This window comes from Rhinolophus hipposideros (genome assembly GCF_964194185.1).
Source record: "Rhinolophus hipposideros genome assembly, chromosome: 13".
NCBI lineage: Eukaryota > Metazoa > Chordata > Mammalia > Chiroptera > Rhinolophidae > Rhinolophus > Rhinolophus hipposideros.
Window position 1 is genome coordinate 39,104,436 of NC_138059.1, and position 24,913 is coordinate 39,129,348.

At 37.5% G+C, this 24,913-nt stretch overlaps 1 protein-coding gene across 1 annotated transcript in view; it reads left to right on the plus strand.

Annotated features, from left to right (window-relative positions):
• CDH17 (cadherin 17) overlaps positions 1-24,913 on the plus strand; it is a gene marked incomplete at both ends in the record, with an annotated part of 135,961 nt that overhangs the window by 37,663 nt on the left and 73,385 nt on the right. Inside the window, 6 exons of the mRNA XM_081070799.1 lie at positions 9,273-9,404; positions 10,273-10,411; positions 18,906-19,064; positions 19,168-19,367; positions 21,717-21,848; positions 22,150-22,300. Of these exons, the coding sequence (XP_080926925.1) occupies positions 9,273-9,404; positions 10,273-10,411; positions 18,906-19,064; positions 19,168-19,367; positions 21,717-21,848; positions 22,150-22,300 (913 nt within the window). The remainder of the gene's footprint in view (positions 1-9,272; positions 9,405-10,272; positions 10,412-18,905; positions 19,065-19,167; positions 19,368-21,716; positions 21,849-22,149; positions 22,301-24,913) is intronic.

Below are 24,913 nucleotides of genomic sequence, written 5' to 3' on the forward strand. Positions count from 1 at the left end.
TATCAGAGGAGTTGTTTGCAAAAATCTCCCATTCAGTTGGTTCTCTCTTTATTTTGTCAATGGTTTCTAATTTAGAAAATGGGCAGAAGACCTGAATAGACATTTCTCCCAAAGGACATATGGATGGCCAATAGACATATGAAAAGATGCTCAACATCATTAATCATTAGATAAATGCAAATAAAAACCACAATTAGATATCACCTTACACCAATTAGAATGGCTATAATCACTAAGACAAATAATAACAAGTGTTAGAGAGGCTCTGTAGAGAAAGGAACCCACTCTTGGTGGGAATGTAGATTGGTGCAGCCACTATGGAAGGCAGTGTGGAAGTTTCTTTAAAAATTAAGAATAGCTGGACAGACACATGCAAGAAAATGAAGCTGGACCACCTCCTTACACCATATACAAAAACAAATTCAAAATGGCTTAAAGACTTAAATGTAAGATCTGAAACCATAAAATATCTAGAAGAAAATATAGGAAGAAACTTCATGGACGTTACCCGGAGTAAGATTTTCACTGATATATCCCCTCGCGCGAGCGAAGTAAGAGAAAAAATAAACATGTGGGATTACATCAAACTAAAAAGTTTTTTCACAGCAAAGGAAACCATCAATAAAACAAAAAGGGATCCTACTCTATGGGAAAAGATATTTGCCAATGATATATCTGATAAGGGATTAATATCACAAATCTATAAAAAACTTACTCAACTCAACTCCAAAAAAACAAACAACCCAATTAAAAAATGGGCAGAGGACTTGGGGAGACATTTCTCTAAAAAGGACATACAGAAGGCAAGAAGACATATGAAGAAATGCTCAACCTCACTAACCATCAGAGAAATGCAAATAAAAACCACAATGAGATACCACCTCACTCCAGTCAAAATGGCTATTATCAATAAATCAACAAACAACAAATGCTGGCGCGGATGTGGAGAAAAGGGAACGCTAGTGCACTGTTGGTGGGACTGCAGATTAGTGCAGCCACTATGGAAAACAGTATGGAGGTATCTCAGGAATCTGAAAATGGAACTACCCTATGATCCAGTAATTCCACTCCTAGGCATCTACCCGGAGAAATCCAAAACTCCAATTCAAAAATCTGTATGCACTCCTATGTTTATTGCAGCACTTTACACAATAGCCAAGATATGGAAACAACCAAAATGCCCATCGGTAGATGACTGGATTAAGAAGCTGTGGTACATTTATACAATGGAGTATTACACAGCCATAAAGAAGAAAGAAATCTTATCATTTGCAGCAACATGGATGGATCTAGAGAACATTATGTTAAGTGAAATAAGTCAGAAAGAGAAAGACAAGTACCATATGATCTCACTTATATATGGAATCTAAAGAAAAGACTATGTGAATGAACTAATCAGAGTCAGTTTTGGGGACGCAGAGAAAAAACCGAGAGTGGTTAGATGGGTGTGTGGGAGGGGGTTGGGGATAAGGGGAAAGGTGAAGGGATTTGGAAGCAGCTGGTAACCACAAGATGGCCTCAGGGTTTTTCTTTTGAAAATTAATTTGGGGAAGGTATTCTATAATGTTGTAAAGATTTTGTTGGGTATCCGATGGACATGCGTCCTATTTGGGAGACCACCTCAGGGATACTGTGGATGCCTGATCATGGTATTGTACATCAGAAGCTAAACATTAATGAATGCCAACTATAATTTTATATATATAATGTGATGGTTCAGTGTGAGGTCGGAGGGATAGTGGATGGGGGGAGGGGGGTTCACAGTATGAGGGATATAAATGATGAACGTCTAAGTATTACCTTGTTTTGTACACCTGAAACTAATAAATAAATTAATTAATAAAAAAAAAAAATAAATAAATAAATAAAAAAAGGTTAACAAAAAAAAAAAAAAATTAAGAATAGAATTACCATATGACCCAGAAATCCCTTTCCTGGGTATCTATCCCCAAAAAATCTGAAAACATTTATGCATAAAGATATATGTACTCTGACGTTAATTGCAACTTTATTTACCATGGCCAAGACATGGAGACAACCAAAGTGTCCTTTGATAGATGATTGGATAATGAAGATGTGGTATATATACACAATAGAATACTATTCTGCCATAAGAAAAGATGAAATAGTACTATTTGTGACAACCTGAATGGATCTTGAAATTATGCTGAGATAAGTCAGACAGACACAGTAGAGAACCATATAATTACACTGATATATGGTATATAAAACTGAAAACAACAAAGGAACAAGACAAACAAACAAACAAACAAACAAACACAACTCATAGACACAGACAATAGTTTAGTGGTTGCCAGAGGGTAAGGGTAAGGGGATGCTAGATGAGGGAAAACCAGATCAAATATATAGTGATGGAAAGAGAACTGACTCTGGGTGATGAACACACAATGTGATACATAGATGATGTATTACAGAAATTATTTTGTACACCTGAAACCTATGTAACTTTACTAACCATTGTCACCCCAATGAACTTTAATTTAAAAAAAAAAAATTGTCATATAGAATCTTATATGACAATTTCTTATAAGAATTCTTTTTTTTTCTTTTTTTTTTAAATTAAATTTATTGGGGTGACAATTGTTAGTAAATTTACATAGATTTCAGGTGTACAATTCTGTATTACATCATCCATAAATCCCATTGTGTGTTCACCACCCAGAGTAAGTTCTCCTTCCATCACCATATATTTGATCCCCTTTACCTCATCACCCACCCCCCACCCCCTTACCCTCTGGTAACCACTAAATTATTGTCTGTGTCTATGAGTTTTTGTTTCTCATTTGTTTGTCTTGTTCTTTTTGGTTTATATACCACATATCAGTGAAATCATAGGGTTCTCTGCTTTTTCTGTCTGACTTATTTTACTTAGCATTATACTCTCAAGATCCATCCATGTTGTCACAAATGCTCCTATATCATCTTTCCTTAACGCCGAATAGTATTCCATTGTGTATATGTACCACAACTTCTTTATCCATTCATCTATCGAAGGACATTTTGGTTGTTTCCATGTCTTGGCCACCGTAAACAAAGCTGCAATGAACATTGGAGTACAATTGTCTCTATAGAGAAATGCTTTTATATTTTTGGGGTAGATACCCAGGAGAGCGATTGCTGGGTCATATGGTAATTCTATTCGTAATTTCTTGAGGAACCTCCACACTGCCTTCCATAGCAGCTGCACCAGTCTGCATTCCCACCAACAGTGTATGAGAGTTCCTTTTTCTCCACAGCCTCTCCAACACTTGTTACTATTTGTTTTGTTGATGAAAGCCATTCTGACTGGGGTGAGGTGATATCTCATTGTGGTTTTCATTTGCATTTCTCTGATGATTAGCGATGTTGAGCATTTTTTCATATGTCTGTTTGCCATTTGTATATCCTCTTTGGAGAAATGTCTCCTCAGGTCCTCTGTCCATTTTTCAATTGGGTTGTTTGTTTTTTTGTTGTTGAGTTTCATGAGTTCCTTGTATATTTTGGATATTAGCCCCTTATCAGAGGAACTGTTTGCGAAAATCTTCTCCCATTTAGGTGGTTGCCTCATTATTTTGTCAATAGTTTCTTTTGCTGTGCAGAAGCTTTTGAGTTTCATATAATCCAATTTGTTTATTTTAGTTTTCACTTCCATTGCCTTTAAAGTCAGATTCATAAAATGCTCTTTGAACCCAAGGTCCATAAGTTTAGTGCCTATGTTTTCTTCAATGCAGTTTATTGTGTCAGGTCTTATGCTTAAGTCTTTGATCCATTTTGAATTAATTTTGGTACATGGTGACAGATAGCAGTCCAGTTTCATTCTTTTGCACGTAGCTATCCAATTCTGCCAGCACCATTTATTGAAGAGGCTGTCTTTCCTCCATTGAATGTTTTTAGCTTCTTTGTCAAAAATTATCTGTCCATATTTATGTGGTTTTATGTCTGGGTTCTCAATTCTATTCCATTGGTCTATGTGTCTGTTATTCCGCCAATACCAAGCTGTTTTGATTATTGTAGCCCTGTAGTACAAGCAAAAATCAGGGAGTGTGATACCTCCAGTATTGTTCTTTTTTCTTAAGATTGCTTTGGCTATTTGGGGTCTTTTGTGGTTCCAAACAAATCTGATGATTTTTTGTTCTATTTCTTTAAAAAATGCCATTAGGATTTTAATGGGGATTGCATTAAACCTGTATATGGCTTTGGGTTATATGGCCATTTTAACTATGTTGATTCTTCCAATCCATGAGCACGGAATGTCTTTCCATTTCTTTGTGTCTTCTTCAATTTCTTTCAAAAATGTCTTATAGTTTTCAGCATATAAATCCTTCACATCCTTGGTTAAGTTTATTCCTAGGTATTTTATTCTTTTTGCTGCAATTGCAAAAGGAATTGTTTTTTCTATCTCTTTTTCTGAGATTTCATTGTTGGTATATAGGAAAGCAATGGACTTTTGTACGTTGATTTTGCAGCCAGCAACTTTACTGTATTCGTTGATTGTTTCTAATAGCTTTTTGGTGGAGTCTTTAGGGTTTTCTATATATAGCATCATGTCATCTGCAAAGAGTGACAATTTAACTTCTTCATTCCCAATTTGGATGCCTTTTATTTCTTTCTCTTGCCTGATAGCTCTGGCAAGGACTTCCAACACTGTGTTGAAAAGCAGAGGTGATAGGGGACAACCTTGTCGTGTTCCTGATCGTAGAGCAAAGGGCTTCAGCTTTTCACCATTAATTATGAGATTAGCTGAGGGCTTGTCGTATATGGTCTTTATTATGTTGAGGTATTTTCGTTCTATACCAATTTTAGTAAGTGTTTTAATTATAAATGGATGTTGTATCTTATCAAATGCTTTTTCTGCATCAATTGATAGAATTATATGATTTTTGTCCTTTATTTTGTTTATGTGATGTATCACATTGATGGATTTGCGAATGTTGAACCATCCTTCTGCCCCGGGGATGAATCCCACTTGGTCGTGATGAATAATCTTTTTAATGCATTGTTGTATTCGATTTGCTAAAATATTGTTTAGGATTTTAGCATCTGTATTCATCAGAGATATAGGTCTGTAGTTTTCTTTTTTTGTGTTGTCCTTACCAGGTTTTGGTATCAGGGTAATGTTGGCCTCATAAAATGAGTTAGGGAGTACTGACTCTTCTTCAATTTTTTGGAAGACTTTGAGCAGGATTGGTATTAGATCCTCTTTGAAGGTTTGGTAGAATTCACTGGTGAAGCCATCTGGTCCAGGACTTTTAATTTTGGGAAGGTTTTTGATGACTAATTCAATTTCGTTACTGGTGATCGGCCTGTTAAGATTTTCCAGTTCTTCATGGCTCAGCCTTGGAAGGCTATATGTTTCTAAGAACTTGTCCATTTCTTCTAGGTTATTGAATTTGGTGGCATATAGTCCTTCATAGTATTCTTGAATGATCCTTTGTATTTGTGTGGTGTCTGTGATAACTTCCCCTTTCTCATTTTTGACTTTGTCAATTAGTGTCTTCTCTCTTTTTATCTTAGTGAATCTAGCCAAGGGTTTGTCGATTTTGTTAATCTTTTCAAAGAACCAGCTTTTTGTCACATTAATTTTTTCTATTGTCTTTTTGTTCTGTAATTCATTAAGCTCTGCTCTGTTTTTTGTTATTTTCTTTCTTCTGCTGACCTTGGGTTTCACTTGCTCTTTTTTTTCTAGTTCTTTGAGGTGTGACATGAGGTTACTTATTTGGGATTTTTCTTTCTTCTTGAGATAGGCCTGTAATGATATAAATTTCCCTCTTAAAACTGCTTTTGCCGCATCCCAAAAATTTTGGTAGGATGTATTTTCATTGTCATTTGTTTCTATGTATCTTTTGAGCTCCTCTCTAATTTCTTCTTTGACCCAGTCGTTCTTTAAAAGTATGTTGTTTAATCTCCATGTATTTGTGTATTTTCCTGCTTTCTTTTTGCAGTTGATATCCAATTTCAAAGCTTTGTGATCAGAGAATATGCTTGGTACGATTTCAATCTTCTTAAATTTGCTAAGGCTGATTTTGTGTCCCAATATATGGTCTATCCTTGAGAATGCTCCATGTACACTCGAAAAGAATGTATAGTCTGATGTTTTAGGATGAAGTGGTCTATATATGTCAATTATGTCCAATTCATCTAATGTGTTTTTTGGGCTGCTATTTCGTTATTTATCTTCTGTTTGGATGATCTATCCATAGCTGTCAATGATGTATATAAGTCCCCTAGTATAATTGTGTTTTGGTCAATTTCTCCCTTTAGTTCTGTTAGTAGTTGCTTGGTATATTTTGGTGCTCCCTGATTGGGGGCATAAATATTGACGACTGTTATGTCTTCTTGTTGTATAGTCCCCTTTACCATTATGAAATGTCCATCTTTGTCTCTTGTTATCTTTTTCACCCTGAGGTCTGCTTCATCGGAAATCATTATGGCTACACCTGAGTTTCTCTGGGTACCATTTGCTTGGAGTGTCAATTTCCACCCTTTCACTTTGAGTCTATGCTTGTCCTTGAAGCTGAGATGTGTCTCTTGTAGACAGCATATGGTTGGGTTTAGTTTTTTGATCCAATCTGCTACTCTGTGTCTTTTTATTGGTGAGTTCAGTCCATTTACATTGGGTGATTATTGATATGTGAGGATTTCCTGTCATTCTGTCTTTAGTTTTCTGGTAAGGCTGTGTCTCCATTGTTTCTTTGCCTTTTTGTTGTTGTCTGTTATTTCTGGGTGGTGGTATTCTATGATGTTTTCCTCTGTTTCTTCTTTTATTACAGTATATATTTCAGATTTGGATGTTTTTTGAGTGGTTACCCTTGAGTTTATGTAAAAGAAAGTTTGATATTTAGAGTATTCCAGTTTCTTCAGTACGCTTACTTTCTCTATTCCCATATTCCAGTTCAGGCCTTTACGCTCCCCCTTTTTATGCTTCGGTTGCCACAAGTTGTCCCTGTTGATGGTGGTCTAATAGCCTCCTTTAGTATTTTTTGTAGTGCAGGTCGTGTATTAGAAAATTCCCTCAGCTTCTGGATGTCTGGAAAGGTCTTTATTCCTTCTTCATATCTAAAGGATATCTTTGCTGGATATATTATTCTTGGCTCATGATTTCTCTCTTTCAATAGTTTGAATATTTGGTTCCACTCCCTCCTGGCTTGTAGAGTTTCTGCTAAATAATCTGATGATAATCTAATGGGCTTTCCTTTGTAGGTTACCGTCTTCCTTTCCCTGGCTGCCTTGAGGATTCTTTCTTTGTCATTGATTTTAGACAGCTTCAATACAATGTGCCTTGGTGAAGGCCTGTTGGGATTGAGGTAATTAGGTGTTCCATTTGCTTCTTGGATTCGAGGATCCAGTTCTTTCCACAAGTTTGGGAAGTTCTCATCGACAATTTGTTTGAATATATTCTCTGTTCCCTTCCCTCTTTCTTCTCCTTCTGGTATGCCCATTATTCTTATATTGCTTTTTCTGATGGAGTCAGAAAGTTCTTTTAGAGTTCTTTCATTTCTTTTAAGTCTCAAGTCTCTTTCTTCTTCCATCTGTGTGAATTCCAGGTTCCTATCTTCGATGTCACTGATTCTTTCCTCCATCTGGTCAACTCTACTACCTAAGCTGGATATTTTATTGTTAATTTCTTCTATTGAGTTCTTAATCTCCAGAAATTCTATTTGGTTTTTTTTCAAGATTTCAATCTCTTTTGTAAAATGCTCATGGTGTTCTTTGATTGTGTTTCTGAGTTCATTAAACTGCCTTTCTGTGTTTTCTTGCATCTTGTTCAGTTTTTTCAGGATTGCGATCTTGAATTCTCTGTCATTTAAATCACAAATGTCCATATCTCTAAGTTCCATTTCTGGAGACTTTTCACTTTCTTTCTGAGCTATCTTGTTGCCTTGGTTATTCATGGCAATCACTGATTTACTATTTCTCTTCCTAGACATCTACAGGAGTGTCTTCTGCAACAGGTTGATAGGTATGCGAAGAGCTTTTGGAGTTCCAAAGCTCTTTCTGCACCAGCTTCAGAGCCCCTATGTTTCAACAGTTCTGTTTACTCCTGCAGGGATTTGCCCAGATAGGTGGGGCCAGGGCGGGGTGAGTTGTGAGAGGTGGCCCAGAGCAATGGCGGCGACCACCACCACAGCCAGTCCTGCTTCCACAGCTCCCTCCCCTTTGCCGGAACTAGTTGAGCTGCGAATCTGTGTCTGCGGTCCACAGTTCTCAGAGCAGCAAATATTCTGTCCTTTGATCCTACACTGCTACTTTATCGCTTTAGCACCGGGCAGGTGGGGGCGGGGCGCACTCTGGGAGGGTAGGGAGGGGGTGGTAGTCTCTGTGCCTAAGGCTTCTGTTCTCTGCTTGGCAGTGAGGGCTTAAACCACCGATTTCAGCCCTCTTCCCTCAGTCTTTGCTCCGAGGTCTGCCGTGAGCGAGCGTTGGGTTCATCTGTGCTATATGCTGCCCCCTCAGCCCTGTGGGCCGTAAGCGGAGCCCTAGCAGTCCGAGTCCTTTCCTCTCCCACAGCTGCCGAAGATCCGGGAGCAGCGGGCTCCGAGCACTGAGCTAGGTCTGTGTCCTGCGCCCGCGGGGCTCCCTCTCCGCACTTCTTTTCTCCCTCCTCCCCAGCTCGCGTGATTCACCCACCTGGAGTTGAATTCAGTAGTGGGCCTCTTCTTCTTGCCTTTCTGCTGTGCAGGGAGTCCTTTGTGGAGTTATTGTTGTCCGATTCGTTGTAAATTCCAGGGGAGCGTTACAGAGGCTCACCTCACTTCGCCATTTTTTTCCCCTCTCATAAGAATTCTTATATGAAATTTCTTCTTATAAGAAATTGTCATATAGAATCTTATCAGGTTAAAGCTACTTTTAAATTATATTCCTTAATATTAAAATATCTTTTATTCTTTGTCACAATTTTTACAAATGCTAAATGAAATCCTTTTATCCTTGCAATAAAGTTAAACTAAATATTTCTTAGAAGCTAGTAATGTTGTAGCTTTCAGATATTCCCAGAAAAATCTTATCTAGCTTCAATTACAGTTTATAACATCAATAGACTTTTGTCAGTATATTAAATTTTACCATACATTTTTTTCCTTCAGGGAAATGTGTTTTGAATGTTAAATAGTTAATGTTCAAGCATACTTTTAGAATGTATCACTTTAAAAGCTCAGAACTTCTTATTTTATGATTGTACAGATGAAATCATTACCTAAAATTGGTGACTTTCTACAAATTCTATAACATTGTTTTTTTTATTACAACCTCATCTAACTTTTTCTTTTTCCCAGTTTAAATCCAGTCCTCCTGCTGTGACTTTTAAACTAAGTGGGGAGACAGATGGAATATTTCATATACAAGATGGACTTCTGTATCACAACAGAGCTCTGGACAGGGAAACAAGAGCTGTTCATAAACTCCAGGTGAGTTCATACCAGAAAAAGGAACCTAACTCAAACATTTCTGAGAACCCTTTGTCCTGGAAGTTAACACTGGCATTTTCACCTCTTGTATTGCATCCTGTTAGGGCTTTTTTTACATTAATGGCATGCTTTGTAAACTTCTTTTGTCCATTTTTACCAACTACAAAGCGGTATGGCAGAGGTCCCTTCTTCTTTAGGCTTTTTCACCTTACATTGTCAAGGCCTACAGGTGGCATTACTTGTCCAAGTGTGGCCATATTCAGGCACCTGGATCAAAACCAAGCCAGCACTTTCCTGATATGTGCCTATATCTGTTGTGTTGGTTCTGGACACACAAAGAAGGTAGCATCAGTGCTGGGATGGAGCTCCTTTGGACCTTGCAAAAGGCAGGAATAACCAATGGTCAAAGGCTAACTAGAAAGACCCTTCTCCCTGTCTTTTCCTCTTAGTTTCCATGGTTGGTATCTGAATATGCAGGAATAGTAGAGAGCTAATTGTGGGGAAAAAGAACAAGACAAAAGCTTTTTGTCTGCTTCAGGTTGACCACTAAAAAGTCTGGTAAGAAGACATAACTATTCTATAGCCTCAAGGGTCAAAGTGTTCTTATTTCTCAGACTCCCGCTATGTACAAAAGAAGCATGTCCAGTGTCCAGCATACCCTACTGCTGGAAAAACACAGTCTTGATTAGCCAGGTTTAACTTAGAGGGCCCCTATTTTAGCATCCCCCAAATTGTGATTCTGTGGATGTCTTTCTCCCCTATAGTCACCAGGTTATTTGTTTGAGTTCTGGTTTCTCTTAAGTCACTTTTGTTGTGTGATATGAAGTCCAGACTCACCAAGGTGGTTTCCTTTTCATTTCAACATTAGGTCTCAGCCCTGGATGCTCATGGAGCTACAGTGGAGGGCCCAGTCCCCATCACCATAGAAGTGAAGGACATCAATGACAATCGACCCGTGTTTCTCCAGTCAAAGTATGAAGGCTCAGTAAGACAGAATTCTCGCCCAGGTAATAAGCAGGAGCCTGGAGATATTTATGAAAAAAAAATGGAAGGATGTCAAGCAAAAGATCATATTTGAGTGGCTAACAGCTGCAGCTATCACACATTAAGCAGTTACTATCTTATTCAAATTTCATAGCAATCATCTGGGAGTTATTTTATTATCCCTATTACTCCAGGGCATGGTTTCTCAACCTTTGTACCATCGACGTCTTGGGCCTGATAATTCTTTTTTTTGTCAGGTGCTATTCTGTGCATTGTAGGATATTTAGTGGCATTTCTGACATCTACTCACCAGATGCCAGTAGCAACACCAAGTTGCGACAACAAAAATGTCTTTGGACATGCCATAAATCCCCTGGTAGGCAAAATCCCACACATTTGAGAACCACTATTCTAAGGTGAGCTTTAGAACACTGTAGAGCTCTATAACACTTTAGAACACTTTGGAAAGATTAACTCACTCTCCTATCCTCTCAGGAAACTACATTCTCATGGTCATTGCTAGCTCCCAGTTCTTTTTTATCTCTTCCAACCTGTGACTTATCCATTCACTAGGCTTATAACCTTCATTTCCTCAAAAGCCCCTCATCAAGGCATAGGTGCATGCCACAGGCTTTAGTGAAGATTTGAGGAGATGGCGTATTACATCATAACAGTGCACAAAATAAACATGAATATTAGACTTCTGCATTCTCAGAGAGTCTTAGCCATTTCCATGGGTAATAGAAATTACTTAGTCATTAAAATGGGGATAATAATACCTCTCTGGGTTATTGTGAAGATTTCTTTTCTTTTCACTGTCAAGTTTTTCTCTATGCTACTTTATCTTCTCTGTCTCTCATTCTTTAATAACCACTTCCAATAACTCAGGAAAAATATTTTTTTATTATGTTGAACATTTTCACTCTCTCTGTCCCTGAAATTACATACTAAAATTGACTAATAAGTTATGCTAAATAAGAATCTTTCAGGACTTCCCCTTTGTGTCTTCATTAATAGGATCTTCTAGATTAGTGGTTCTCAAACCTCTTAATCTCAGTGCTCCTGTATTCTCTTAAAATTATTAAGGACTCCAAAGTTCTTTTTGATATATCCAGTGTTGTTATATATGGGTTATATATAAGGGAGTGCTGTCTCTCTGGGGCAAAAAGTCCTGCTTGTAGCATTTACCAATTTCTGTGGTAAAAATACTCCCTACCACCATGGCCTGTTTTAATTTACCAATGGTGTTAATAATTGGTTCAAAATTGCTGAGTCATATGGTCATATGGAAATTAAACAATTGGGTCTCACAAGCTGGCTCTAGTACATCATGGTTATATCTACCAATATTTATCATATTAGAAATTAAAACTGAGAAACTTCAAAATATTTATTAATTCATTTAAAAAAATGAACATACTTTAATGAAAATAACCATATTTTCAAATACAAAAAGAGTTAAGAAGAATGCCATTGTTTTAATTTTTGTAAATGTCTTTGATATTTAAATTAATCGAAAACAATTGGATTCTCATGTCTGTTTCTGCATTAATTCTGTTGCTATACGCTGTTATGGTTGAAGCATTTGATGAAAAACTTATCTCACACAGATATGTAGCTGGAAAGGGGAAGAGTATTGTAATAGCATCTTTAGATGATTATAGATATTTTTTTAACGTATTAGAGTGACATTTGTTAGTAAAATTAAATAGATTTCAGGTGTACAATTCTGGATTACATCATCTATAAACCCATTGTGTATTCACCACCCAGAATCATTTTCCTTCCATCACCATATATTTAATCCCCCTTACCCTCATTTTCCACCCCCCAAACCCCCCTACCCTCTGGTAACCACTAAACTATTCTCTGTGTCTATGAGTTTTTGTTTCTCATTTGTTTGTCTTGTTCTTTTGTTGTTTTTCGTTTTTATACCACATATCAGTGAAATCATATGGTTCCCTGCTTTTTCTGTCTGTCTTATTTTACATAGCATTATACTCCCAAGATCCATTCATGTTGTCACAAATGTTCCTATATCATCTTTTCTTACAGCCGAATAGTATTCCATTGTGTATATATACCACCACTTCTTTATCCATTCGTCCATCGAAGGACATTTTGGTTGTTTCCATGTCTTGGCCACCGTAAACAAAGCTGCAATGAACATTGGGGTACACGTGTCTCTATAGAGAAATGCTTTCAAATTTTTTGGGTAGATACCCAGGAGAGCGATTGCTGGTCGTATGGTAATTCTATTCATAATTTCTTGAGGAACCTCCACACTGCCTTCCATAGCGGCTGCACCAGTCTGCATTCCCACCAACAGTGTATGAGGGTTCCTTTTACTCCACAGCCTCTCCAACACTTGTTACTATTTGTCTTGTTGATGATAGCCATTCTGACTGGGGTGAGGTGATATCTCATTGTGGTTTTTATTTGCATTTCTCTGATGACTAGTGATGTTGAACATTTTTTCATATGTCTATTTGCCATTTGTATGTCCTCTTTGGAGAAATGTCTCTTCAGGTCCTCTGCCCATTTTTCAATTGGGTTGTTTGTTTTTTTGTTGTTGAGTTTCATGAGTTCCTTGTATATTTTGGATATTAGACCCTTATCGGAGGAACTGTTTGCAAAAATCTTCTCCCATTCAGTCAGTTGCCATTTTGTCGATGGTTTCTTTTGCTGTGCAGAAACTTTTAAGTTTCATATAGTCTCATTTGTTTATTTTAGCTTTTACTTCCATTGCCTTTGGAGTCAAATTCATAAAATTCTCTTTAAACCAAAGGTCCATAAGTTTAGTACCTATGTTTTCTTCTATGCAGTTTATTGTATCAGGTCTTATGCTTAAATCTTTGATCCATTTTGAATTAATTTTGGTACATGATGACAGATAACAGTCCAGTTTCATTCTTTTTCACATGGCTATCCAATTCTCCCAGCACCATTTATTGAAGAGACTGTCTATCCTCCATTGTATGTCTTTAGCTTCTTTGTCAAAAATTATCTGTCCATATTTATGTGGTTTTATTTCTGGGTTCTCAATTCTATTCCATTGGTCTATGTGTCTGTTTTTCTGCCAATACCATGCTGTTTTGATTATTGTAGCTCTGTAGTACAAGCAAAAATCAGGGAGAGTGATACCTCCAGTATTGTTCTTTTTTCTTAAGATTGCTTTGGCTATTTGGGGTTTTTTGTGGTTCCAAACAAATCTGATGATATTTTATTCTATTTCTTTAAAAAATGCCATTGGGATTTTAATGGGGATTGCATTAAATCTGTATATGGCTTTGGGTTATATGGCCATTTTAACTATGTTGATTCTTCCAATCTATGAGCATGGAACGTCTTTCCATTTCTTTGTGTCTTCTTCAATTTCTTTCAAAAATGTCTTATAGTTTTCAGCATATAAATCCTTCACATCCTTGGTGAAGTTTATTCCTAGGTATTTTATTCTTTTTGCTGCAATTGCAAAGGGAATTGTTTTTTGTATTTCTTTTTGTGAGATTTCATTGTTAGTATATAAGAATGCAATGGACTTTTGTACGTTGATTTTGGAGCCAGCAACTTTACTGTATTCATTGATTGCTTCTAATAGCTTTTTGGTGGAGTCTTTAGGGTTTTCTATATATAGCATCATGTCATTTTCAAAGAGTGATATTTTAACTTCTTCGTTCCCAATTTGGATGCCTTTTATTTCTTTCTCTTGCCTGATGGCTCTGGCAAGGACTTCCAACACTATGTTGAAAAGCAGAGGTGATAGGGGACAGCCCTGTCGTGTTCCTGAACGTAGAGCAAAGGGCTTCAGTTTTTCACCATTAATTATGAGATTAGCTGAGGGCTTGTCATAGATGGCGTTTATTATGTTAAGGTATTTCCCTTCTATACCTATTTTATTGAGTGTTTTAATCATAAATGGATGTTGTATCTTGTCAAATGCTTTTTCTGCATCAATTGATAGAATCATATGATTTTTTTCCTTTATTTTGTTTATATGCTGTATCACATTGATGGATTTCCGGATTTTGAATCATCCTTGTGCCCCAGGTATGAACCCCACTTGGTCGTGATGAATAATCTTTTTAATGCATTGTTGTATTCGATTTGCTAAAATATTGTTTAGGATTTTAGCATCTGTATTCATCAGAGATATAGGTCTGTAGTTTTCTTTTTTTGTGTTGTCCTTACCAGGTTTTGGTATCAGGGTAATGTTGGCCTCATAAAATGAGTTAGGGAATACTGACTCTTCTTCAATTTTTTGGAAGAGGTTCAGCAGGATGGGTATTAGATCCTGTTTAAAGGTTTGGTAGAATTCACTAGTGAAGCCATCTGGTCCCGGAATTTTGCTTTTGGGAAGGTTTTGGATGATTGATTCAATTTCTTTACTGGTGATTGGTCTGTTTAGATTTTCCAGTTCTTCATGGCTCAGCCTTGGAAGGCTATATGTTTCTAAGAACTTGTCCATTTCTTCTAGGTTATTGAATTTGGTGGCATATCGTCCTTCATAGTATTCTTGAATGATCCTTTGTATTTGTGTGGTGTCTGTGATAACTTCCCCTTTCTCATTTTTGACTTTGTCAATTAGTGTCTTCTCTCTTTAAATCTTAGTGAGTCTAGCCAAGGGTTTGTCGATTTTGTTAATCTTTTCAAAGAACCAGCTTTTTGTCACATTAATTTTTTCTATTGTCTTTTTGTTCTGTAATTCATTAAGCTCTGCTCTGTTTTTTGTTATTTTCTTTCTTCTGCTGACCTTGGGTTTCACTTGCTCTTTTTTTTCTAGTTCTTTGAGGTGTGACATGAGGTTACTTATTTGTGATTTTTCTTTCTTCTTGAGATAGGCCTGTAATGATATAAATTTCCCTCTTAAAACTGCTTTTGCCGCATCCCAAAAATTTTGGTAGGATGTATTTTCATTGTCATTTGTTTCTATGCATCTTTTGAGCTCCTCTCTAATTTCTTCTTTGACCCAGTCGTTCTTTAAAAGTAAGTTGTTTAATCTCCATGTATTTGTGTTTTTTCCTGCTTTCTTTTCGCAGTTGATATCCAATTTCAAAGCCTTGTGGTCAGAGAATGTGCTTGGTAAGGTTTCAATCTTCTTAAATTTGCTGAGGCTGCTTTTATGCCCCAATATATGGTCTATCCTTGAGAATGTTCCATGTACACTCGAAAAGAATATATAGTCTGATGTTTTAGGATGAAGTGCTCTATATATGTCAATGATGTCAATTTCATCTAATGTGTCATTTAGGGCTGCAATTTCATTATTTATTTTTTGTTTGGATGGTCTATCCATAGATGTCAATGATGTATTTAAGTCCCCTAGTATAATTGTGTTTTGGTCAATCTCTCCCTTTAGTTCTGTTAGTAGTTGCTTGGTATATTTTGGTGCTCCCTGATTGGGGGCATAAATATTGATGACTGTTATGTCTTCTTGTTGTATAGTCCCCTTTACCATTATGAAATGTCCATTTTTTTCTCTTGTTATCTTTTTCACCCTGAAGTCTGTTTCATCTGATATCATTATGGCTACGCCTGATTTTCTCTGGGTACCATTTGCTTGGAGTGTCAATTTCCACCCTTTCACTTTGAGTCTATGCTTGTCCTTGTAGCTGAGATGTGTCTCTTGGAGACAGCATATGGTTGAGTTTAATTTTTTAATCCAATCTGCTACTCTGTGCCTTTTTATTGGTGAGTTCAGTCCATTTACATTTAGGGTGATTATTGATATGTGACGATTTCCTGTCATTCTATCTTTAGTTTTCTGGTAAGGCTGTGACTCCATTGTTTCTTTGCTTTTTTGTTGTTGTCTATTATTTCTGGGTGCTGGTATTCTATGATGTTTCCCTCTGTTTTTTTTTTTATTACTGTATATATTTCAGTTCTGGATTTTTTTTGAGTGGTTACCCTTAAGATTATGTAAAAGAAAGTTTGATACTTAGAGTATTCCATTTTCTTCATCACGCTTACTTTCTCCATTCCCATATTCCAGTTCAGGCCTTTACACTCCCCCTTTTTATGTTTCGGTTGCCACAATTTGTCCCTGTTGATGGTGGTTGAATAGCCTCCTTTAGTATTTCTTGTAGTGCAGGTCGTGTATTAGAAAATTCCCTCAGCTTCTGTATGTCTGGAAAGGTCTTTATTCCTCCTTCATATCTAAAGGATATCTTTGCTTGATATATTATTCTTGGCTCATGATTTCTCTCTTTCAATAGTTTGAATATTTGGTTCCACTCCCTCCTGGCTTGTAGAGTTTCTGCTATATAATCTGATGATAATCTAATGGGCTTTCCTTTGTAGATTACCGTCTTCTTTTCCCTGGCTGCCTTGAGGGTTCTTTCTTTGGTGTTAATTTTAGACAGATTCAATACAATGTACCTTGGAGAAGGCCTGTTGTGATTGAGGTAATTAGGTGTTCTATTTGCTTCTTGGATGCAAGGATCCAGTTCTGTCCACAAGTTTAGCAAGTTCTCATCAATAATTTGTTTTAATATATTCTCTCTTCCCTTCTCTCTTTTTTCTTGTTTTTGTATGCCCATTATTCGTATATTCCTCTTTCTGTTAGAGTCAGAATGTTCTTGTAGATTTCTTTCATTTCTTTTAAGTCTCAAGTCTCTTTCTTTGTCCACCTTGTAATTTTCAGGTTTCTATCTTCGATGTCAGTGATTCTTTCCTGCATCTGGTCAACTCTACTACCTAAGGTGGTTATTTCATTCTTAATTTCTTCTATTGAGTTCTTAATCTCCAGAAATTCTATTTGGTTCTTTTACAAAATTTCAATCTCTTTTGTAAAATGCTCATGGTGTTCTTTGATTGCGTTTCTGAGTTCATTAAATTGCCTTTCTGTGTTTTTTTGCATCTCATTGAGTTTTTTCAGAACTGCAATCTTGAATTCTCTGTCATTTAAGTCACGTATTTCCATACGTTTAAGTTTTTTTTCTGGAGACTTTTCACTTTATTTCTGAGCTGTCTTTCTGCCTTGGTTATTCATGGCAATTGCTGATTTATTATTTCTCTTCCTAGACATCTACAGGAGTGGCTTCTGCAACAGGTTGATAGGAAGAGGTCTTTCTTTTCTTTTCCAATACTTGTTGGTAGAATGTTTTATTTTCTTTCCGATTGTAGCCTTTTGTTTCCTCTCTCACAGAGTAGTGTTTTGTTTTCTCTGCACCATTCCAGCTTCTCACACAATGGGGTGATTCCCTCGGAGACGTGCTTCTCCTCTGTTAACAGTTCGCCTGGGTCTTAGGGGCCTCGTCCCTGTGGGATGCGGATAGCTTTTGAAGTTCCAAAGCTGTTTCTGCACTAGATTCAGAGCCCATATGTTTGGGTAGTTCTGTTTACTCCTGCAGGGATCCACCCAGGTAGGTGGGGCCAGGGGCGGGGTGAGTTGTGAGAGGTGGCCCAGAGCAATGGCCTCAACCACCACCACAGCCTATCCTGCTTCCACAGCTTCCTCCCCTTTTCCGGAACTAGTTAGGCTGCGAATCTGTGTCTGCGGTCTACAGTTCTCAGAACAGCAAATGATCTCTTCCTTTGATCTGACACTGCTACTGTTCCACTTCTAGCACCGGGCAGGTGGGTGCAGGGTGAGCTTTGGGAAGGTAGAGAGGGGGCAGCTAGTCTCAGTGCCTAAGGTTTCCGTTCTCTGCTCAGCAGTGAGGGCTTAAATCACCATTTTTAGCCTTCTTCCCTCAGTCTTTTCTTCGAGGTCTCTGCCGTGAATGTTGGGTTCAGCCGTGTTATATGCTGCCCCCTCAGTCCTGTGGGCCATAAGTGGAGCCCTAGCAGTCCGAGTTCTTCCGACTCCCGCCGCTGTGGTAGTTCCAGGATGCAGCGAGCTCGGAGCACTGAGCCAGGTCTCCGTCTTGTGTCCATGCCCCTCCATCTTCTTACTTCTCCAGTCCCTCCTCTCAGGCTTGTGCTCTTCTCCCACCTTTTGGTGAATTCAGTAGTGGGCCTCTTTGTCTTGCCTGTCTTCTGTGCAGGAAGTCCTTTGTGGAGTTATTGTTGTTCGATTAGTTGTAAATTTCAGGGGAGCTTTACAGAGGCTCACCTCACACCGCCATTTTGATGACGTCTGGATATTTTTTGGTACTATACCAAAACTCAACAAGTGGTGGTCTCTTAAAGGCTGGTTACAATGTGGAAGCTGAAACCATATCAATGCCTTTTTCTTTTCTTTTCTTTTCTTTTCTTTTCTTTTCTTTTCTTTTCTTTTCTTTTCTTTTCTTTTCTTTTACTCCTTTACTCTAAAATCCATTGCATTAATTTGTGCTTTGAGTGGATCTTTTACACATGCATAAATTTAGCCTCTCAGAGACCCCTAGAGTTCCCTGGACTATGCTTCAAAAAACCTCATCCTAGGGGAAGGGAGCAAAATAAAGATTTATTTCCCCACTGATATGAATTATGGCACCTTCCCCCATTCTATCTCTGCCACTTAGAAGGTAAAAGTAGCTATGGTTGGTTTGAATTTCAATTAATATATCTTTTTTTCTGGGTACATTTTTTAAATAGGAAAGCCCTTCATGTATGTCAATGCTACAGACCTGGATGATCCAGCCACTCCCAATGGCCAGCTTATTTATCAAATTGTTATCCAGCTTCCCAAGATCAACAATGTCATGTACTTTCAGATCAACAACAAAACAGGGGCAATTTCACTTACCTCAGAAGGTAAGTCAAGTGATGCCCTCATTGGACAACTGAGTCAGAAAAAGGGACCTAGATCTGTGTCACCTTTAGAGACATTTCTTTTTTATTTTTCTACTTTCCATAGGATCTCAGGAATTGGATCCCATTAAGAATCCTTCCTATAATCTGGTGGTCTCAGTGAAAGACATGGGAGGCCAGAATGAGAATTCTTTCAGTGACAGTACATCTGTGGATATTACAGTGAAGGAAAATATTTGGAAAGCACCAGAACCTGTGGAGATTGTAGAAAACTCAACAAATCCTCACCCCATCAAAATCACTCAGGTAGTGCCCCAGGAATGCCTAGAGCCTACTAGGTAATGGCCTCACTTTGTAGAAGTCCATCTTCATGGTCTTCACTGATACATTTATTAGGTACATTTTTACATTATGCAATTATAAAGCAAACTACATAGACAAAGTTTCTGAACCCAAGTCTCTGGAGTAAACTAGACTCTTTTATGTATTATCTTATCATGGGTAAACTCTGGACTTCACCAAATTGGAGAATATATATATATATATTTAATATAACTTCATTCAGCTTCATTTTACAAGTAGATACCACTGATGTTTATTCCCTGTCACTAGTCTGGATTATGGTTGTACTAGAGTGGGTTGTGTATGGTGTACATGTACATGTGTATGATTATATTATTTGAATTTTGAAAGGCTGCTTCTTCTTCTTTTTGTGGTAAAAACCTCTATCCAGTGGACTCATCCCATCATAGGCTGAAGGACAGAGACAGGACTGGCCTAGAGTAAGAGTTGAGTAGGGAACCTTTACCCATGGAGACCACCCTCTCCCAACTCCTTCTCCTCTGTGTGCCTCTTCTCTCTGTTCACATGTGCTCCCCCTTCCCACCTCCATGACTGGTGCTCTCCCCCTGAGTCCCCTCCTACCTTGGCTCCTGGAAATCCACTCTGGTCTCCACCAAGATCTGATCTTTTCTGGAAGATCAGGAGGTTCTTTAACATGAAAGCTGTGAGTTAGTGAGACAGCACTGGATTTAAAAGCAGATGACCCAAACCATGTCCTTGCTCTGTTACTTTAATGATTGATCATGAATAAGTCATTTAACTATTCTGAGCCCCAACTTCTCATCAGTAAAATGGGGATAATAATACCTCTCTGGGTTGTTGTGAAGATTAACTGAGAGATAGTGTCTGTGAAAGTGAATAACAGGTATTAATATTGTGAAGGAGTCCCAGTCTGTGGTTCCTTTAAGATTGTTTTAAAATGACACTGTTGTTGTTAAGGGGCCCTGGAACGGCCTATCCCATCATATCTATTGCATACCCTAAAATAATTTTATTTATTAAATGCTAAATTAATGAACTTTACTGTCAGGAAAAAAAGAATGAAAGCAAGCGATATTCTGCTTTGCCAGCTAAGAATGTATGTCAGGACTCACTACCATAAGAATTGCAGATTTAAGGCCTTTACTAAAGTCTTCCTATTTATTATTTAGGTTAGCCCCATAAGGATTTACAAATGCTAAAAAGAATGCATGTGCTTGTTTGCTCTCAGGGCTGTCAAAGAAAAGAAATTCTGGAGTGCCACACCCAATATCTAGGCCTGGGAAAAGTGTTTTGTGTGTCTTAAAACCCAAGAAGAAGAATGGAGGGGAACAACTCAAGAGAGGAGAACTCATACTGAATTTTTAGGGCAGAAAGGGCACTCACTTAAAACTAGAAACATGGTGTTTGGCTTGGACAGGTGGTGATGCTTAAATAGCTGGCAAGAGACAATGATGCTTTCTTGATACACTTACCAAGCTGGTTTGAGAGAATAGTTGTGTGGAAATTTCAAATAGCCATAGGAACTTGGACAAATCCCTTAAACTTTTTGTGCCCTAGTTTCCTCATTTATAGAATGGGGATAACAATAGTTTCTATATCATAGTGCTTTTGAGGATATATGACATAATGCATAAAAATGTTTCAAATTGTGTCTGGAATGTAGTAAGCCCTCAATAAGTGTACTATTAGTATAGAACATCAGAGATGCCATGCTCTGTCTCTAGGAAGTAGACTGTTCTTACTATTAACTTTATTGATTTTGCCAAGTTATTTACAAAACAATGCTAGGAATTGGAAATTATTCTTATCCTGAAGTCTTTAAGACTAAATGTTATTTATGTATCATTTGTCTTACTTAAATAATCACACAGAGAAGAGTTTGAAGTGTCTCCTTTGTTCTTATTTTCACTGGTGAGTTTTTGAAGCCTAAGTTCTAAGTGAGTGCCCCTTCTGCCCTAAAAATTCAGTATCATACATCGTGGCTTAGTCCTCAGATAATGGCAGCTACAAAGTACATTTTGTTTCTTAAATTGATGTTTTATGAATATGAAGCCTCCACAATCAGATTTCCAAAAGAAAAACCCACAAATTCTTTAGAAGTTTCACAAAATTGCTTTAGAGAAGAAAAATATGTTTTGAGCAACATAATTTGGAAAAATAAAAAAGCTGATTTTATGTTGAAAATGAAAAATGTAATTCAGTAGTTATAAGAAACCACAGACAGCAAGGTTGTCAGAAATTTCAAATTAAGAACCAGGAAATTGTTTATTTCCTTTCCAGTTCTCTTGGTCCAGATGTATTTTTCCTCACAATTCACTTTGGGCCCTGTAGGTGCGGTGGAATGAACCAGGTGCACAATATTCCTTAGTTGAAAAGGAGAAGCTGCCAAGATTCCCATTTTCAATTGACCAGGAAGGAGATATTTATGTGAATCAGCCCTTGGACCGAGAAGAAAAAGATTCAGTGAGTAGAACTTGGAGGAGTCTCATAGGCGACAAGACCACGTCCTGTGCCTGTGGACAGCTGAAAGCAGAAAAGATTTTACTTAAAAACAATAACTAAAACCCCAAACTGTTCTGAACCCTAGAACATTATTGCTCTCAAACATATGATAATATCCCCACATTTTTCTCTCAGTTCCCAGTTCTAAGTAATTGAAAATAAGGTGGTAAATAGAATCGAAGTAGAATCGAAAGAGCTGTTTTCTCTGCCTTTTAAAGGTAGTGAAGAAAGAGTCATATCTTAACTGATCTTTCTGTTTTAGTATGTTTTTTATGCAGTTGCAAAGGATGAGCTTGGAAAACCACTTGCATTCCCACTACAAATTCATGTGAAAGTTAACGACATTAATGATAATCCACCTACGTGTCCATCTACAGTGACTATATTTGAGGTCCAGGAGAATGAAAAAATTGGTAAGAAATAAGATCTGTTCTAAGCTGTGTAGCTGTCCTTCCCATGTTAACTCTGTAATCCCTTTCTCCTTTCTGTTCTGGAAAAGGTGGGCATGTAAACCTGATCAGGGATCAATTGTCCGTGAGTAGCACAGCATAGAGGTTGAATATACCTTGAGACTCACACAGGTTTTTTGGCTCACTCAGTATCTGGGTAGTGTTCTTAAACTGGAGCTTTTATAACTACCATCACCACTACTACCACTATTAGTGCCACTATTATTACTGTTACTATTCTTACTATTACTGCTACTACCACCCTTACCACGATCATTAGCACTATAACCACTTCCACTAGTATCCTGTATACATATATAAGGTTATCTCATTTGCAAGGTTTTTCCATAGATTGTTGTTTGCCCTCTAATAAACTCAGTAACAGATAAAATCTCATCAAATTTTCTAAATAATTTAAATCAACATTTATACCCAATTTCAGATATCCTGCAGTAAATAAGCACAACAAACGGAAATTGACTTTTGATCCTTCATGCTTCCTCTCTAGGAAGGTGATAATAGTTCAGGAGGTTGGTAGATGAAGGTCAAGTCCTATCTATTTTTGTCCTTTTGTTCTTGACTTGCTTTATTTCTTTTACTTCATCTTATAATAGCCTTAGTTTTATACAGGGACAATTATTATGGGACATTATGTTTCAGAGTTTTATGACTTCCTTGGATTTAAGAAAATTCTATCTATTACTCCTTGATGTTAAGCTTATCGGCTGAGCAGGTTGGCACTTCTTGAAACGTTTTTGTCTCTTGTTTCATATAAGTTTCAGAGGCTTTAAAGGTTAGCAGCCTTTTATGACTACCATTCCTAGGGCTTTGCTGCTCTCCTGGCAGATTCTCACATGCCTGTGGATTTTCTCATCATTTTCTTTTGATCTCTCTATTCTTTTCTCTTTTTTTATTCATCTTTATTAGGTTTTTTCCTCTCTACGAAGTCCACAATTTCTGTTTGTATTTACTTTTTTAAATACATTTTTTTTATAACTATTCTTCTTGCCACATACTTCTGACACAGTGGGTACTGTCCTGGCAGCTTAGTAGACACTGGTTGTATGGCTTTTTTGCTCAATGCTTATTTTTTTTTTTTTCTGTTAGAAGATATACGTAGGCTACCCATTGTCAGTGTGTTTCACTTAGGTCCTCTCATTTTCATTTATTTCAATTCTTGCTGCAATAGGATGTGTTAAATGACTTGAAGGATTTTAGTTAATTATAAGAGTCTTCTAATAGCAACAGTTGTGTGACAATGGAATGTGTAACAATAACCAAGAAACACTTGAGCATTACCTTGTTTGGAAATCTGGGATGGTCTGTGATGCTGAATGAAGGCAGAAGACATTTGAAGACTTTTGTAGATGATCCTTCAAATCTGCATATAGCCTAACATTTAGTGTATTAGTTGTCTATTGCTGCATAACAAATTGCCCCAAAATGTAGCAGGTTAAAACAACCCAGGAATCTGGGTGCAGCTCAGCTGGGTACCTTTGAGAGTTGAGAGAGAGAGAGTGCTCAAAAAGTGTTGGGCAAGATGGAAGTCAGTCTTTTTATAACCTAATATTGGAAGTAGCATCCCATCATGTTTTTCATATTCTATTCATCAGAAGCAAGTCACTAGACCCAACCTACACTTAACAGGAGAGGATTACATGAAACACCAATGTCCGTGTGTGGAGGTTTGTTAGGAGCCATTTTAGAGGCTTATTTGGGAAGAGAACAGTACTAGTTTTCTGACACTGGTGAAAGTCATTGTTGGTAGAATAAACTGTTTAGGTAGAATCAATTGTTAATGCTCTTTGCCTCTCTAAAAGTGAGAATTTCTTTTGTAACAATATTTCAAAGTTTTGAATAGTGGACTTAATGGACAAGGAATTCTTATAAATCAACAAAGATTGAGTCTGTTCTCTATATATATGGGCTAAAAGAAGTATAAAACAATGTCCCTGCCCTTTGCAGAGCTTACTGTTTAGCTCACTAAAACACTAAATTATTCCTTAGTATGTTATATTCTCTTGTTTGGTGTCTTCTATTAGCCAGAAGCTTGTGAGACTCATGAATTCAAGTTTTAGCAACACCAACATTAATTTTGAAATCCCACTTACTACCAAGTCCTACGTGTTCAAACAGGAAATTTAGCGTTTCATAAAAGCACCACCTCTGTAAAGTATTACTGAATGCCCCAAAAGATGCTATATACACCTCCAAATCAATCTGAGCTACCACTTGTTCCTGGCTTTTGTCACTTAGAGACATGGTACTCCTCTCCACAAAGTTCTATGCTCGTAATGAGTGACCTCCTCTACTGAAATTTCCCTAGTCACTTATGTCAACAGCCTCATGGTGCCTCTGACAGCTGAAAGTTTCCTGTAGAGTGAGAGAAGAACAGTGTCCTCTGTGTTATGCTCACTGGTTGAGGGAAAGGTCCAAAGCAGGGCCGCTCAGATACCAAAGGATCACAGTTTAGTAAGATACTCTTCCATTCCAACACACAGATACTTTTCTTACAAGGGCAGATGCATACCACAAAGGTGACTTGGTTGTGATGGATTCAGAAATAACAACTGCTAA